The sequence below is a fragment of the Euleptes europaea genome, chromosome 4, assembly GCF_029931775.1.
Source record: "Euleptes europaea isolate rEulEur1 chromosome 4, rEulEur1.hap1, whole genome shotgun sequence".
Lineage (NCBI taxonomy): Eukaryota > Metazoa > Chordata > Lepidosauria > Squamata > Sphaerodactylidae > Euleptes > Euleptes europaea.
In genome coordinates, this window is record NC_079315.1 from 87,744,720 (window position 1) to 87,761,483 (window position 16,764).

At 40.3% G+C, this 16,764-nt stretch overlaps 1 protein-coding gene across 1 annotated transcript in view; it reads left to right on the forward strand.

Annotated features, from left to right (window-relative positions):
- The window catches only part of MAP1B (microtubule associated protein 1B), a 74,901-nt gene that overhangs the window by 42,800 nt on the left and 15,337 nt on the right, over positions 1-16,764 (forward strand). Inside the window, exons 3-4 of the mRNA XM_056848810.1 lie at positions 11,315-11,397; positions 14,960-15,100. Coding sequence (XP_056704788.1) covers positions 11,315-11,397; positions 14,960-15,100 — 224 coding nt within the window. The remainder of the gene's footprint in view (positions 1-11,314; positions 11,398-14,959; positions 15,101-16,764) is intronic.

Sequence of the window (16,764 nt, forward strand, 5' to 3'; positions counted from 1 at the left end):
AAGGAAGAAAACACTACCTCTGTCCACTTTCTCCACCCCATGCACGCTCCAATCCCTTGACCATCTTGGTTGCCCTCTTATATACTTTTCTCTGTCTCTGCAAAATCGTTTTTAAGATCAGCTGACTAGAACATAGTATTCCAAATGAGGTCGCACCATGACTCTGTAAAGAGGCATTGCAAAATTTAATGTTTTATCCTCAGTCCCTTTTCTAATAATCTCCAGCATGGAGTTTGCCTTCTTCACCACTGTCTCATTTCAGTAGATACTTAACACATAACACTGCTGTTTTAGAATCTCATGGAACCTGAATTTGGCATATGATTTTTGCTAAGGTGCTACATTGTGAAAAAATTACTACATACAGAAATCTAAATAATGTAGCTAATAATTGAATTTACCCATAAATCTTTCTATAAGATTGTAAGAATTGCCACTGATAAATAAATAATACCATAGTAGTTTACTGCTCCACCTTATCCTTTCTCTTATAAGACACTAAAGCTATTTAGATGTCTGTAGATTTTTTGTTTTTCCACTATGTTTTTATTTAGCATGCATTTTCTGCAGACACACGCCTTTTTAAATTATTTGTATTAATCACTACATTAGGAAAAAACTATAAAAAATAAATGGTTTTGATAGTTTTCCCTCCCTACTCATAACCACAGAATTATGAGAATAGAAAAAAGCTCATTGTACCATGCTTAGTGTGCCCAGAAAGCAGCCAGAGTTACGCTATTTTATCTAGAATTTCTTGCCATAAAAATTCTGGCTAAGTGAGAAGATACTTGTAACATCTACAGGGATTTTAACACAATTTCCTCAAAACCAATACAAAATTACTGAGGAAGCTAAATAAAATTGTATAATTTTTATTGGATCACTAGACTAAAGCCATTTTGTTAAATCTGTCCCTGTCAATTTTCCTATTTCAGCTGTTTGAATATGGCTCCCTTGAGATCTTTTACTTGACATTTTTATATAGATATTCACATTTCTTTTCCTCCGGAGACTTTCTACTTCTTCTTACATAGCCTTTGTTCTGTGTCTATTGGTCCTTTTATTGCTGCTGTCACAGAAAGAAACGTTAAAGCCTAAATTGTTTAAGGGAGTCCTCTCTGGAGTCATACTGGGCAAACATCCAGGTTCGCAAAGATTCCCAAAAGGCAGAGATTCTCATAGACGAAGAGAAAAAAATTATTTTGTTTGGATCGGGGAATATCAGACCAGAGCAGAGTTTATGATCAAGGAACAGCTGGACTTGGTTGACAGTATTTCCGCAAGTGATGCTAGAAATATACTTTCATCTATAATGTATCACCTAGGAGAATTACTAATGTGACATAGAAAGCAGAGACCTTTTTACTTTTGAACTCTCTAGTCAGTGTAGCCTTTTCATTTAGTTAGCACAGTTTTCACACACAAATCAGTAAAGAGCATTTGAACTACTCCTGCACTATTTGTGTCATGTTGTCAAATTTGGCTCTTGTCATATTTTAGATGCAAAAGGAAGTTTGTGGCCACCACAAGAAGCAGCAGAAATAGGTTTCCCTAGTCGCATAGGCCAATAAATTGGAAATCTACCCTGGAAATCTTGGGGCGGGGGGAGTCAGGGAGTATCCTTGAATAATCTCAATGCATTTCCAACATATGGGAAACAAATTAGGGAAGAGAAGCTGTAATCAGCAAATGAAATAAAAAGGAGGATCTGATATATTCAGACCAGCGCTTTCTCTGGATTTTAAGTATGTTTAGCCTCACTGTTATGACATTTAAAATATGTATATATTTATTATTTACAATATTTGCATCTTGCTTTCCCCCTTCACATAGATCCACAAAGCTGCTAACATCTCTAGCAGTTCTCTAGTCTTTTAGGTCTACTTGCTGCCAAAATGCCATTAGCAAGATGGCATGATGAACGTCCCAAAGGAGGAGGTTCTACAACCTTATAGAATCACCAAGAAAACCTTTCCTCATATGGCCACTCACCATACATCTGACAGGGGTAGGCTTTTGAAGCTGATCTTAATTTCTGCATTTTTGTATATTTCTTTGAATAAGTATTGTGTGCTGAGGTTTTCCTAGGGCTAAGCTGAAAGTTCCCTTGTTTGGATTTTGGGACCTAAAGGGAGTAGAAATGTTTCCCCAAAATACTCTTTAATTGTGATACTATTTACTTTTAGTCAATCCGCTTTACTACCGTTGTTCCCCTTGTCTGGTGCTGCTTCAGTGCCATTTTTCTACTTACTACTGCTTTTCAGAAAAGCCCCAAATGAGGAGAATGTCTGCAGTTCAAGAGAATAGCCTTCATTTTCCAATAAATATGCTGCTCTTTGCCAAAACAAAAGGTTACAATGGCCTGTGAAGTAGCTGAGATCTCAAATCAAATAGAAATTATCAGAACAGGTGAACAAGGTATCTAATTATAAATTGGTTCTTATGTGCCATGATGCAAATTCAGTGTGAAAGATGAATAAACAAAGTTTATGATATGAGCAAAATAGTAGGTGTGAACAAGGGAAGGGTGTTTGGTGTGGTGGAGACATAATGAATGTTTCAGGAAGTTCACACGCTGGAGGACAGCTGGCTCGGAAACGGAGGGAAAATAACATCGCAGTAAAAGTGGTCAGAGAAACCACAGAGATAAACTGTTTGGAAAACGTTTTCAACACCAAACGAAGGGAAAACATACAGACATGGAAAAAACAATGTAGCTTTCGACAGAATGAAACATTGTACATTATTTGTGCAGAAATCCCTATTTTCAAAAAGTGAGTCATTTCAGGAATAGTTTTAAATATAATTTTGTTTCATCTTGGGTCTGAGATTGAATACATGTTTCTGGTGTATAAACTTCTTGTGTGCAACACAATTTTGGCATATGTGTACAATCCCACTCCTAGCATACACACGACACACACAATATCCAAGGTGATGTGTCATGTGGGAGCAGATAATACTGCACATTTGATTTGGCCTTCAGAATCTCTACCCTAGAGAATTTTTGATCAAGCCTGTAATTAAGGCATTGCCTGATGCCTTCTCATGACCCGTTGAAGTTGGTTCTTAACTATGCAAATGCATGTGCTATTAAATTAATTAGTGTTTTAAGGTGTAAGGGGCCGATTTGTTTTTCCAGCTTTATCAGGTTACCAGTATTGCATCATCCAACTATACAGTTTTGCATGCAGTCCACTGCAACAGAGGAAAGGTATAAATATTTGAACTTATGTTCTTGTGTTTTTGGAAAATATTTTGAGGATGATAAATGGCATTCTAAGGTCTTTCATTTTATTATAGGAAAAATATGGTACTTTGATGCATTGATGTATTTTCAGCCAAGGTAGTGTTTCTGCTGTTCAGGAATATTGTCTTTCCCTGGTGCTCAAACTGCAGCATCTGCAAAAGAACTCTAGGGTTGGATCCCATAGAAAATATCCTTTCCTGGAGTCCTGTGTTCCTCAGGAGCAACATTTGGGGGCATTTTAGGCTGCAGTGGGAGGGGAGGGGGCAGGAAAATTGTGCTGCTGAGCACAGAACTGAGATGGGATCCAACCTCTTGGCTGCCAGAAGATACTGGGGTGGATCATACCCCTATCCTCCCACTCCACTGAGCAAAGTTTGAAGCCTTCCTCCAGTCTAAGGAGCCTTGTTCCAACTTAAGTGGCTTTTCCAGTGATATCATGCCTGTGATATCTCTAAGGAGGCAGCATAGAAATTTTCTGAATAAATAAATAATAAGGATAAACAGGACAAATCCTCAGTGCTGGTTTGTGAATATTTTCAATACCTGTTCGTTAAAAAAATACTTGATAAATTAACCCATAAATGATTTGAGCACAAAGTTCAGTGCCCCTTGAGTCCCTGATGATTTCAGTGGAAAAGAATTCCCCCCAGCAATAAATTAATTTCCCAAGATTCAGCATTCAAAAGCACTAGAAAAACTGCTGTCATAAGCATTGTAGTGGGCTTTATTGTGTGGTTTTTGCTGTGGCATTTGTGCATTAAAACAGGAAAAGCATTTTGAGCTATGAGATTTACGACAGTTGTGGGGAAACATTGGCCCCTGGTGGTAAATAATGGGGGTAAAAGGTCAGCTCTGTGCCTGTACTTGATTTATGGCAGTAGTTTGACAGCAAATTAAATGTCACATAAAGTTGGCAAATGATGAAACAAATCGATATTTAGGAAGAAAAGCTGATACAATTATTCTGTTAATCAACACCATTAGGTGCACACAATTTGATTTAAGGCAAGCAGTTTACTAGACCCTCTTTCACTGAAAAGGGGCTGGAACTGTTCAAAAGCCCACCCCCCAAGTATTCAAGTAGATAGGCAGTAATTACAGCAATCCCCAGTAGAAATCATTTCATGAAGCAGACAGTGTCCCTGTTGGAAGTTTTTAAAGAAGATGACAGCCATCCACTTATTAAATTTAGTAGCACGTATCATGCCACTCTCACCTTTCCCTTGAAGTTCAGATAAAGGCCTTCTTAACGCCGCATGACATGCCATAAGCACATCTTATGCAAGGTTGGCCCACATAGTTACTCTTCGCGGTGCATCAGTATCTTCATTCCAATCATCTATTCCCAGGCTTTTATTCTTCACCTGCAAGTGTGAACGCAAGATCTGAATTGCACTAACAAGGTGTCAATGTTAAGGTGCAAAGAATAATCACTCAGTGTTTGTTTGTTTGTTTTGCTTTAAATTTTACTTATCCATTTCTTCAGTTTATCATTATTATTATTTTGTATCTTATGCCTTCCAGTTTAGCCAGGTCTGTATAAGTACTAGTGAAATAGTTTCTATTTTACTTTGTATTTATACTATTATATATGCTCTAAGCATGACCTTAGTATCAGGGGATTGGCACAGCTATTTATAAAGCAATATTAACAATTCTGTGGCAGGAGTGAGACTGGACAGAGTCAGAGAAATTGCTGTACAAGCCAAATGGCTTGAAACATAATCACTAATAATCTGTAGAACCAGAATAAGCAACTAGAAGTGAAAACGAAATACAGAATTGGAATTCAACTTCACTCTTCCTCCAAGTTAAATCTGGCTTACCTTGATTTTGAACAGTTGAACTTTGCATAGACATGTGATTGGCTTTTCATTTGTTTTTATGCTGCTGGGCAGCAGTTCATTGATCCACATATCACAAGACTCTTTACTGTGGAATCAGCATAGATTCCCCATGGTTGTGTTTTCATTTAACTGGTATATAGTTTAGACTGGTAGAAAAGGGCAAGAGTCCAGTAGCACCTTAAAGACTAACAAAAATATTTTCTGGTAGGGTATGAGGTATCTGAAGGTATCTGAAGAAGTGAGCTTTGGTTCACGAAAGCTCATACCCTACCAGGAAATATTTTGTTAGTCTTTAAGGTGCTACTGGACTCTTGCCCTTTACTACTGCAGTCAGACTAACACGGCTACCCACTGTGAATAGTACAGACTGAAATTCAGTGAAATTTACTACCTTGGTTGTACTCTGTCTCACTCTGCGTTTCCACCCATGCCATCTTGCTTGTTTATTAACATGAATGCTTGTCCTTCAAAGAGTATGGCTATCTCCACTTATCTCTTACATCGAACCATTTTACATAAATGAGGCTATTTACTTGCATTTCATTGTAATCTGAGTTATTCTGTTATGCATACAGCTGCTAAGGAGACAGACAACTGTGCTGCATGGGTCATTGTTTTGAGGTAGTATGATAGTTCTTATGCTGATCAGTGTGCTTTGTGTTATTTTTCCATTCATGCTCTGCCTAAATGCTTTCCTTAGGATGTCTTGTTTTGGCATACAATAAGATCTGGCTTTTCTGTGAGACATATGCTTTCTGTTTTCATTCCGTGGGGGACTGAAGCGCTGGAAAGATTGTATGTTTGGACCATGGGGATATTGGGGAAGGGAATTCTTCCAGTCTTAACAGTTATTTCCCCTGCTAATTCTTTAGTTGGAAGGTCTGAAATGGCTCTGTGGGGACTGTAAGAAAAATGCTGGTGTTCATGGTCTGAAAAACGCTGTGCTTGTCCACAGATCAACCATCTGTAACATAATTTGAAATATTCTGTTAATCTTCTGATTCCACTGTAATCTGAAACCAGGTGTTTTGTTTTTTCCTTTTCCATTCCACGTTGAGCTCTCTCTTTCATAAATTAGCTGTAAAGCAGTCCAAGCCTCATAAAGTGATGTGTTTTCATTAATATAATATAGACCTTGTGAAAGTATAACTTTGTTTGCTTTCTCTAACAGTAGCATCTATTCTGAGTCAATATTATCTGCATGAAAAGTTAAATGAGGAACTCAGGCTTCTATTTCTTTACAGAGCGTTCTAATCACCACCAGGCTCTAAGGTGAGGGGAGAGATTGGATTCCCCCTGCAAGTCTTGCAGCCCCCCCCCCCCCATATATCCTAAGGATTCTGAGGATACTTAAAGTCAGTGATTGGAGCTGTGTGTGGACAAGATGGATCTTTCCACAAACCTGAAAAATGCCCCAGGTTTGCAGAAAAATCTGAACCTAAACAATTTGAACCTTAAAAAAATACATTGGGGCATTAAAAAACCCAAAAGCTACGGAGTACCCGTAGCTTAAAAAAGGAAAAGCCCTTAGTGGCAGTTGCTAGGCAACCAAAGCATTATATGCTTGATTTCTGTCAGTAAAAGGCATGGGAAGGGGCAGGGCCCTTTCCAGGGCTGTTTTTGCCTTTGAGAGAGGACTCATTGGCCCACTTTTCACGGAAGATTTTGATGCTCTCTTGCCGCTGAGCAAAAAAAAACACGATTTAAATTTATTTTTCATGGGCGCGATTTAAATTCATGTTTTCATATCTCCGTCAATCCAGACGTAGTTTTGGTTTTTAATGGGAACAAAGCAAGCAGTATTCTACAATGGTTTGGTCTGTCCCCTTCTGAAAAGCTCATGGTTTATGCCCGCCTCCAACTCCGCCCCAACTCCGCCCAGCGGATTACCCAGTGCAGTTCACCTCTGTGAACACAGCCCCAGCCAAAAAAAGCACCAGTCCCTCCAGTTTCCTTATATAACTTTACTATTTACCATGCTCCCCACTTCCCCCCCCCCCGTACTTGGCCATGCCCCCCTTTCCCAGACTTTGACAGACGGTCATCATTGATCCCCACCCCACCCCGTAGAGCTCCAGCCATCCATTGCCAGGAACTTCCATCCAGATAGAGAAGGGAGACCCAGAGCAGACTGGCTGCCCCTCTTCAGAAGGGTGACGGGGGTTTTGGCTTGGATTTGCCGCTCTCAGGCTCACTTGTTCACTTCCAAAACTGGAACAATATTTTTTGTTTGTATTATTTTTTAAAGAAATAAATTATTTCAAAGATTTTTTTTCTAGAAAATTTCTACCAAGAATTCCCATGGATGTTTCATTAAGATTTTAATTAGGGAAGAGAAAATTAATATGAAGTGTCATTGAAAGCTCATGCTGACATCTCAGTTGACCGATCAGGGGAAGTTAACAGTGCTCTATGATGGAATATGCTGCAGCAGCATTAGTACACAGGCACTCACGCTTATTTTGCCATGGCTTTTATTTATGATGTCAGTATGTAAACTTTATACAAAATGAATGACCTTGTCCACATAATGAACGATCAGTAGAGAAAGGACAACATAAAATCGATAGCATTGGAAAGGGTCACTAGACATCCTGCTGAAGTGTCAAAACCTGACCTGCAGAAATTAACTCTCTGAGTTAAAAGGGCATCTCAGTTGATCATTGGCATATTTAGCAGGGGGTAACAAGTACTACATAATAAGGTGCCAGTAGAGATAACTGCATTCCACATTTTAGCATTATCCTAAAATTGATGTACCGTATATACCCATGTATAAGCCGACCCGCGTATAAGCCGAGGTGCCTAATTTCTCCCCAAAAATGGGGAAAAATTAGGCACCCGCGTATAAGCCGAGGGTCGGCTTACAACCCCTCCCCCCCCCGCAGGCTTACCTGACAGGGCTCCCGGTGAAGGCGGTGGTGGAGGCGGTGGGCCCCCGCAGGAGGCTTCGGCAATGATGGTGGCAAAGAAACAACAGCTTTCTGCTACCATTGGGTCTGACAGTATAGACCAGCAGAGCTGTTTCAGGTACTCAGAGGTCTATTGAGATCCAACCTACAGGAGGAGGAGGACTGCTTGGTGCCCTGCTGAGACATATTGTAGATAAAAAAATCTTTCATAATTGTACCAACTTGAACTCTACATTAGCAGAGTAACAGAAAGTAACAGAGACAAATGGTGTCTGTATGCTGACTTCTCCAGTTGTTTGGGATACTTCCATTTATTCAGTCTAAGGATGTGGACAGGATCCTTGAATGTTTGAGGCCTGTCAGCTGCTTGTATGAACCTTGTCCTTCCTGGCTGCTTAAAGCTATGCGGGGGGGGGGGTGCAGCTCTCCAACTGGTCCGAGACAGTTAATGCCTCTTAGAGAGAGTGGTCACCAAAACCTTGAAACAGGCTGTATAGTGCTAAAGAAATCCACCCTGGACCAAGGAAATGTGAATAATTTTCAGCCAGGCTTGAATGTACTATTCTTGAGCAATGTGATTGAATGGGTGGTGCCTGAGCAACTTCATGGTTTCCTGGATGAAATGGATGAACTGGATCCTTTCTAGTCTGGTTTCAGGCCTGGCTATGGGACTGATATAGCCTTGGGTGCCTAGTTGGATGACCTGTGCCTGCAGATGGCTAAAGGAAATGTGACCCTGTTGATTCTCCTGGATCTTTCAGCTGTTTTCAGTTTCATTGATCATGGTATCCCTTTGGACTGCCTTTCAAAGCTGGGACTCAGAGGCACTCTTTGTGATGGTTTTGGCCCTATCTGGAAGGTAGATCTCTGAAGGTGGGTGCTGGGTGAATGCTGCTTGGCTCCTAGGCCTTTGGTGTATGGAGTTCCACATGGTTCCATTCCCCATGCTTTTTAACATGAAACTTTAGGGTGAGGTCATCTAAATTTTTGGACTGGCCTTCACCACTGCCTATCATAGGTGGGGCCAGGAGGACTATTTGGCCTGGGCCTCACATTCATGGAGGGCCTCAGATTTAGACTTTTGACTAAATCCAAATTAAGTTATACATATTGTTGCAGAGATACATTGGCAGGATTGAAGGAGCCTCAAAAATGGAAGTGGCCCTCGGTTGACCTCTGAGAGGCCCTGGTCATCACCAGTATGTGAATGAAACTCAGCTCTGTCATGCAGTCCCGATGGATCCCAGGGAGGCTGTAGAAGGGGAGGTGAGGGGCTGTGGCTCATTGGTAGAGCATCTGCTCGGCATGCAGAAGGTCCCAGGTTCAATCCCCAGCATCTCCAGTTAAAGGGACTAGTCAAGTAGGTGATGTGAAAGACCTCTGCTAAGACCCCGGAGAGCCACTGCCAGTCTGAGTAGACAATACTGGCTTTGATGGACCAAGGATCTGATTTAGTATAAGGCAGCTTCATGTGTTCAAACCTCTGAACCAACCCCTGGAGGTAGTTATGGGTTGGATGAGAGCTAATAAAGTGAAGCTTAATCCAGACAAGATGGAATTGCTACGGATGAGTGTTAGGACTCACCCAGGATATAAGGTGTTCCCTGCTCTGGATGATGTTGCCCTTCTCCTGAGAGAGCAGGTCCGTAGATTGGGGATACTGGGGGATCCGGTAGTGGTCATGGCCAGGAGCGCTTTTTACCAGCTTCAACTGGTTTTCCAGCTGCAGCCTTTCCTGGACAGAAAAGATCTGACCACTGTTGTCCATGCCCTGCTAACATCTAGATTAGAATACGGCAATCCTCTTTATGTGGCTGCCCATGAAAGGTGTTCAGAAACTCCAGTTGCTTTAGAACGCTGCAGCCAGGTTGCTGACTGGAATGGGTCTTAGGGACCATATCACTCCTGTGTTGGTGTATTTCCACTGGCTCCCAGTTTGTTTCTGGGCCCAACTCCCATATGTACCTACCCAGCCACCATGATTATCTTCTGAGGCCCTGCTTTGGGTACCCCCAACATCTTAGGTTAGATGGATGGCAGTCTGAGAGAGGGCTTTCAGTCATGGCTCTGAAATTATGGAATGCCCTTTCTATACTGACATAATAAAAAAGTATGGAGACAAATTATGTACTCAAATCCGAAGAGACTGAACAATTCTTCCCGGTTTTGTATTTTGGGACCCTTATATAGTCATCAAAATTTCATGTTTTACATGGGACTTTGTTTTGACAGAAAGCAGTACAATATGAAATTTTTCCCGAGAACACAAACCATTCAGATGTCATGATGAACTGTCTTTTGTATCCGTGGTTGGTAAACAAATTGTGCTAGACATAAGTAACTAATCCTAAACTTGGCTGCTTGTTCCCGCCTCTTCTTCCCTCCCAGCAAGGATGATATTCTCCCTGTACTTCCCACAAGGAGCAGTGATTTGTCATTTGTGAATTCAGATGCCCCAGCAAACCACAATTACTTCAAACAGAACCATCTTAGGTTCTATTTGAAATCCTGGTAGGATGCCAACCAACAACCCCAGGCGGTTGAATTGTCAACTTTAGGACATCATAGTTAATGAAACCATATAAACCATAGTTTATGTTGATGTCTTAATGGAAACCTAGCATTGTTTCACCTGTCATCCTGTGCATCAGCACAAAAAATTTTCTACTCTGAAAAATGGTTTTGCTGAATTGTTAAAATTTTAAGGGAGAGGAAGAGTTCCTGAATAAACATTTTAAAATAAAGATGTTTTAAGTCTGTCTGTATATATAAACAGCAGTATATCAGACTTAGCCAGTGAAATTATTGCACTATATCTTTATCAATTTTGGTCAAGGTTTAAAAATGTAATTAATTTTTGCCACGTTTCTTCCCTGGATGTTGGTCTTCCAGCCAGAGTGCCTGAATGACATTTCCTTTAGAATCACAATACAAGTGCTAATTAGTCTCTCTGCTGTTTTCAGAGGAAGAAGCAGCAGATATAATGCTGCCAAATACCATAAAAAAAGAAAATGTCAGCAGCTTGTTTTTTTGGAGGGAGGGATGTCACCTGTGCTCATGAACATCTCTTTTAAAAAGAAGACATACTAAGTTTTGAGCAATTACCCCAAATCATAGAGAATCTGTTATTTTCACAGTCTTCCTGTAACATTTGCTCTTTTATTTAATAACACTGAAGCATGAAGGAATCACAGGAAAACAACATGGTACAGGACTGAGCCTCTCGAGGAAATATCCATGAAGAGATCATGTCTAAAAGAAATAAATTGCAAGCCTTATGTCCTTTTCTTTTATATTTGCAGGTCAGAAAATCCTTCACCACCGAAGTGATGTCTTAGAAACTGTAGTTCTGATTAACCCTTCAGATGAAGCTGTCAGCACTGAGGTAAAATCGTCCAGAAATGTGTCACTCAATACATAATGTGTGTTCATGGGATATAAAAATGTTCCAAAACTGCATTTCAGAGAAGGTTGAACAGAAATATAATTATTTACTAACTATCCTAAACCCCCTGCCACAGAGTGGTAAACTGTAGCACTGCAGTCAAAGCTCTGCTCAGGACCTGAGTTCAATCCCAACAGAAATCGGTTTCAGGTAGCTGGCTCAAAGTTGTCTCAGTCTTCCATCCTGAGGTTGGTAAAATGAGTACCCAGCTTGCTGGGGGTAAAGTGTATACAACTGGGGAAGGCAATGGCAAACTACCCCCTAAACATAGTCTGCCTAGTAAACACTGGGATGTGACATCACCCCATGTCAGTGATGACCCAGTGCTTGAACTCTTTTTATCTGAGCCTCCCACCCCCTGGAGTGGGCCAAAGGGACCATATCACTCCAATCTTGTTCCATCTCCATTGGCTCCCAATTGCTTCCAGACCCAATTCAGGGGTCTGGTATTGACCTTTAAAGCCTTATATGGCTAGGGGGCAGCATACCTGAAGGACTACCTACTCCCACATCAACCTACCTTATCACTATTGCCTTCTTCAATGGGCCTGCTTTGGGTGTCCCTGTCATCTGAGGTTGATGCTTGGTGACCTAAGAAAGGACCTCCCCAGAGAGATTCATCTGCCCCTTCTGTCATTATCTTCTACCAGCAAGTGAAGACTTTGCTGTTTTGTCTGGCATTCCCTCCCTTATTCTCATTGACCCTTCCTCTCATTTGTGTGTTTTAAATGTTTTTGTTTTATACATTTTTATATGTGTTTTTAACCTTGTTTAATGTGTTTATTCTGTGCCTTGGTGACTCTAAATTGGATGGAAATGCATCTTAGAAATAAATAAATATGGGGATAACACAAAACAAAATCAGATACATGCAACTGATAGTCAATTTGAATTCAATTAAACAACTGCTTGCAAAACTTTGTGGTGAGCCAAGTTCAGTCTCTCATGCAGTTCACCATGATGCTTACAATTCATTCTGCTTGCAAAATGGGATTCAGTTATAACAGCCTGGATAACACAGTAACAAGACTGTAAGAGCCAGTGTGGTGTAGTGGTTTGGAGCGGTGGACTATGATCTGGAGAACCGGGTTTGATTTCCCACTCCTTTACATGAGCAACAGAGGCTAATCTGGTGAACTGGATTTGTTTTCCCGCTCCTACACACAGAGCCAACTGGGTGACCTTGGGCAAGTTACAGCTCTGTTAGAGCTCTCTTAGCCCCACCTACGTCACTGTCTGTTGTGGGGAGGGGAAGGGAAGGCGATTGTAAGCCGGTTTGAGTCTCCCTTAAGTGGTAGAGAAAGGTGGCATATAAAAACCAACTCTTCTTCTAATCTATAGTTTGAAAGATACAGCCATGAAACACCAATATAATTACAAAATGATACCAGGTATACTAAATTTAACCCCCCATTTTCTAATTAACTGTTTATAGATATACTTTCCAATTCCATTTTACTAGGTTATAAGAGCCCAGAAAATCTTATCAAGGCTGCAACAAAGCGAACTGACTCTCCCTTTCCTACTCACCAATCCTTCAATGCCTTTGACCCAGTGTGGCTTAACCAACCAGTTCCTGGGGGTTACATGTGCACAACTCTTACATTATACTATTGTGGAAGGAATACCGAGTGTTATTCCAACTACCGTATTTTTCCGTGTATAAGACGACCCCTATATTTTTTAACCAAAAATTAAGAAATCAGGGGTTGCCTTGGGGGCATACGGAAAAATATGGGTGGGGAAGAGAGCGGGGACCCTGGGAAGGCTGGTCGCCAGCCAGCCAGGGCGACCGGGCTCTTCCCGGCCGCTCTCTTCCCTGCTCGTCAGCTGCCGGGCGGGGAAGAGGGCAACCTTCCGTGTATAAGACAGCCCCAATTTTTTTTCCTAAATATTTTTTAGAAAACAGGGTTGTCTTATACATGGAAAAATACGGTACCTTTATTTTTCTGCAAAATCAGGTGGTCTCATAAAGAACCTCTACCCTGGCCTCCACCACTTAAGCACCCAGGGTATCTGCATGGAGATATCCTGCTTTACAAATAGATAGAATTTCTGAAAGTAAGCATTTAGCCATTATTTATGTTTGCATTTGCCTCTAGTGTTGATCACTGTATACCATCTACAGATATCAATAAAAATATAAAAGAATATAATAAAGCAATCATATAGCAGTGATTCATAATTCAGCTATTCTTTCTTTCTTTCGAAAAATCTAATTGCTTTGTCCCAGAATCTGGCAGACTTCCCAGACCTTTGCCACCAAACACAGGAAACAATGAAGCAAAAGAATTCAATTCGTCAGTGGATTTAATGCAATTAAAACAGGTGAAATTTAATTGTCATTCATCAGGCTGCTGAGTGCTCTTCTCAGTGTTGTCTTCTGAATCAGACCTACAGTAAATGGACTTGACTCACCAAGGATAGTGTTACAGTTTTACATCCCAACACAATTAGTGTCAAAGCAACATGGGATTTGCTTCTGATTATGAGATAGTTCTGCTGTTCCATGCTTTTAATGATATCCTTGAGCCTGCTATGAATGGTGAATTCTCAAGCAGAAATTCAGGTCAATGCTGCTTTTTTCACGGCATGAGATGGAATTATTTAGACCAATTAATTGACTGTCAGCATACAGAATAAAAAAATAACTAGAAAGAGCCTTGGTGATGAGAAATGATTTGAGAGGATTCAGTTAAGTTCATGTCAGATTCAACCCTGAAAGTAGCTGAGTTCAAACAAAGGAAACACTGCTTCTCAGTTGCATCTCTTGAGGAAAAAACACAGGGGATCGTGCTAGTCATGAAAGCTGCTTCAGAGCGTAGTCCTTTCTGAAATCTCTCTGACTCCATTAGGGTAAAAGCACTAGGAAGAAAGTCTAATTCTAAGGGTGTAAAATAGGGGTCACAACCAAAATGTACAGACGTGATAGAGACATGATAGAGGTCTATAAAATTATGCATGGTATGGAGAGAGTGGGCAGGGAGAAGCTTTTCTCCCTCTCTCATACTAGAATGTGGAGTCATCTGCTGAAACTGAAGGCTGAGAGGTACAAAACAGACAAATGAAAGTATTTCTTTACACAATGCATAGTTAAATTGTGGAACTCCCTGCCCAGGATGTGCTGATGGCTGCCAACGTGAGGGGATTGGACATGTTCATGGAGGAAAGGGCTGTCCATGGCTACTAGTCAAAATGAATACTACTCATGATGCATACCTATTCTTTCCACTATCAAAGGAGCATGCCGGTTATATTAGGTGCTGTGAAACTCAGGCAGGATGCTTCTGCAGTCATCTTGTTTATGGGCTTCCTAGAGACACCTGGTTGGCCACTGTGTGAACAGACTGCTGGACTTGATGGGCCTTGGTCTGATCCAGAATAACTTTTCTTTTGTTTTAATGTTTGTATTTAAATCTAAAGAGAAGTGAACCATTGACCCTACAGAAAGCAGGCGGTGTTGGACATGTGTTAAATATATTGTATTTATCTTTTGCTACAGGTGCGTTTAATGATCACAGATGCTGCAAGGCACAAGCTCCTGGTACTAACTGGGCAGAGCTTTGAAAATACTGGCGAGCTTATTCTCCAGTCAGGATCTTTCTCATTTCAAAACTTTATTGAGATCTTCACTGACCAAGAGGTTTGTTTTTAATTATTTCCTGCTTATGAATTATATGTGACTTTTATCAAGAGGCTTTCCATCTGCAACATGATTTATTTTGTAGATTTATGTAACTCCTCTTAACAATGTTCTCAAAACAGTTAACAATAAATGAAACAGAATAAAGACTAAAGTCGCAATGGATCTTAAAGACGAATGAGTTTTTATTCTAGCATGTTGACAGACAACTGCCCATTTGGTCAGATTCATGGGGTGGGTGTTCACTATGTACACACATACATGCATGTGTATGAATGAGGTTATAAAAATGTGAACAGCGGGATTAATTTTTTGTTACATGTGAAGAAGGCTCACTGCCTCTTCCTCTCTCTTCTGCCTAGCAAGGACCCACTATATATGCTGAAATGGACTCTAGTCCATAAAAATTATGCTAGAATTTTTAAAAACCCTGTTAATCTTGAAGGCTCCTTAAGACTCTTGTTAATTTTTCATGCAAGGCTAACATGTCTATTCCTTTGGAATTAATTTCACAGTATAGCATGCACAGTATTCTAATCTGCATTTAAAAACAAGACTGCACTCAACCAAGATCCATCAAGAGTGTGCATATTCTTCAAGTGTCTTCTTTTTGACCTTTAAACATTAAACTTTTTGTACTTCAGTTCAAACAGGAAGGTGTGAATCATCCCAAAGTTTCTGGAATTTTAGCAAGCCCCCACTTTTGTGTGTGTGTTAAGTGCCGTCAAGTCGCTTCCGACTCATGGCGACCCTATGAATGAAAGTCCTCCAAAACGTCCTATCTTTGACAGCCTTGCTCAGATCTTGCAAATTGAAGACTGTGGCTTCCCCCACTTTTACAAGGCTTTTTAAAAAAATGCAAGGTGTTTCCTATGGTCATCATCTGTGATTTAGAACTACTATACTGCATTGTTTGGATAGTAGTTATTAAAATTACTTGAATATCAGCACGTTTCCTAAATCGGTTTTGCTACATAACATTTCAAAGCCGGTGAAATATGTATCATTTATCTATAATGAATGTTCTGCAGTTAAGCAGTGGGAAAGTCTACATTTGATTTGTTTCTATGCTCATACTCTTTCAGTTAAATTGAAAGGATGCATCCACACTAATAATGATGACAGAACAAAAACTTTAAGATGTCGCAAGACTCCTGTTTATTTGGACCTATGTTGGAATCCAGGTCCAATTAAGAAAGTTAAGCATTTATTAAAGGGGAGGGGGGAACCCTTGCTTCATATCTGTGGGAGGTGTGTCCAGATTTGTTCCAGGAGAGTAAGGGTAAAACTGAAATAAAACAAAATGCCAGATGAATACAAATCTAGAGGTGGATGGTGTTTGTTCCTTGTTAGGCAGACTTCTCAGGAGAGGAGCAGCCATATCAGAGACATTATTTGATAGTTTGCATCCAGTTATTTCACAGCAAACCTTTAAAAAATGTAGATAACCTTGAATAAATGTATCTGTTCAACAATCATTTGAAGATCATGCATCTTTTCTTGGCATTTTCTTTTATCTTGGACTGTTTACACTCCCTATTCTCTGCCCTTTTTATAGTAGTGCTTTGGAGTCAGGCAAAACAACACTTGCTATTAGGATAAGATCTATCTATATTCCTTTAAATAGGTTATGTTCTCAGCTTTAGTAAAATTAGAATGAACAT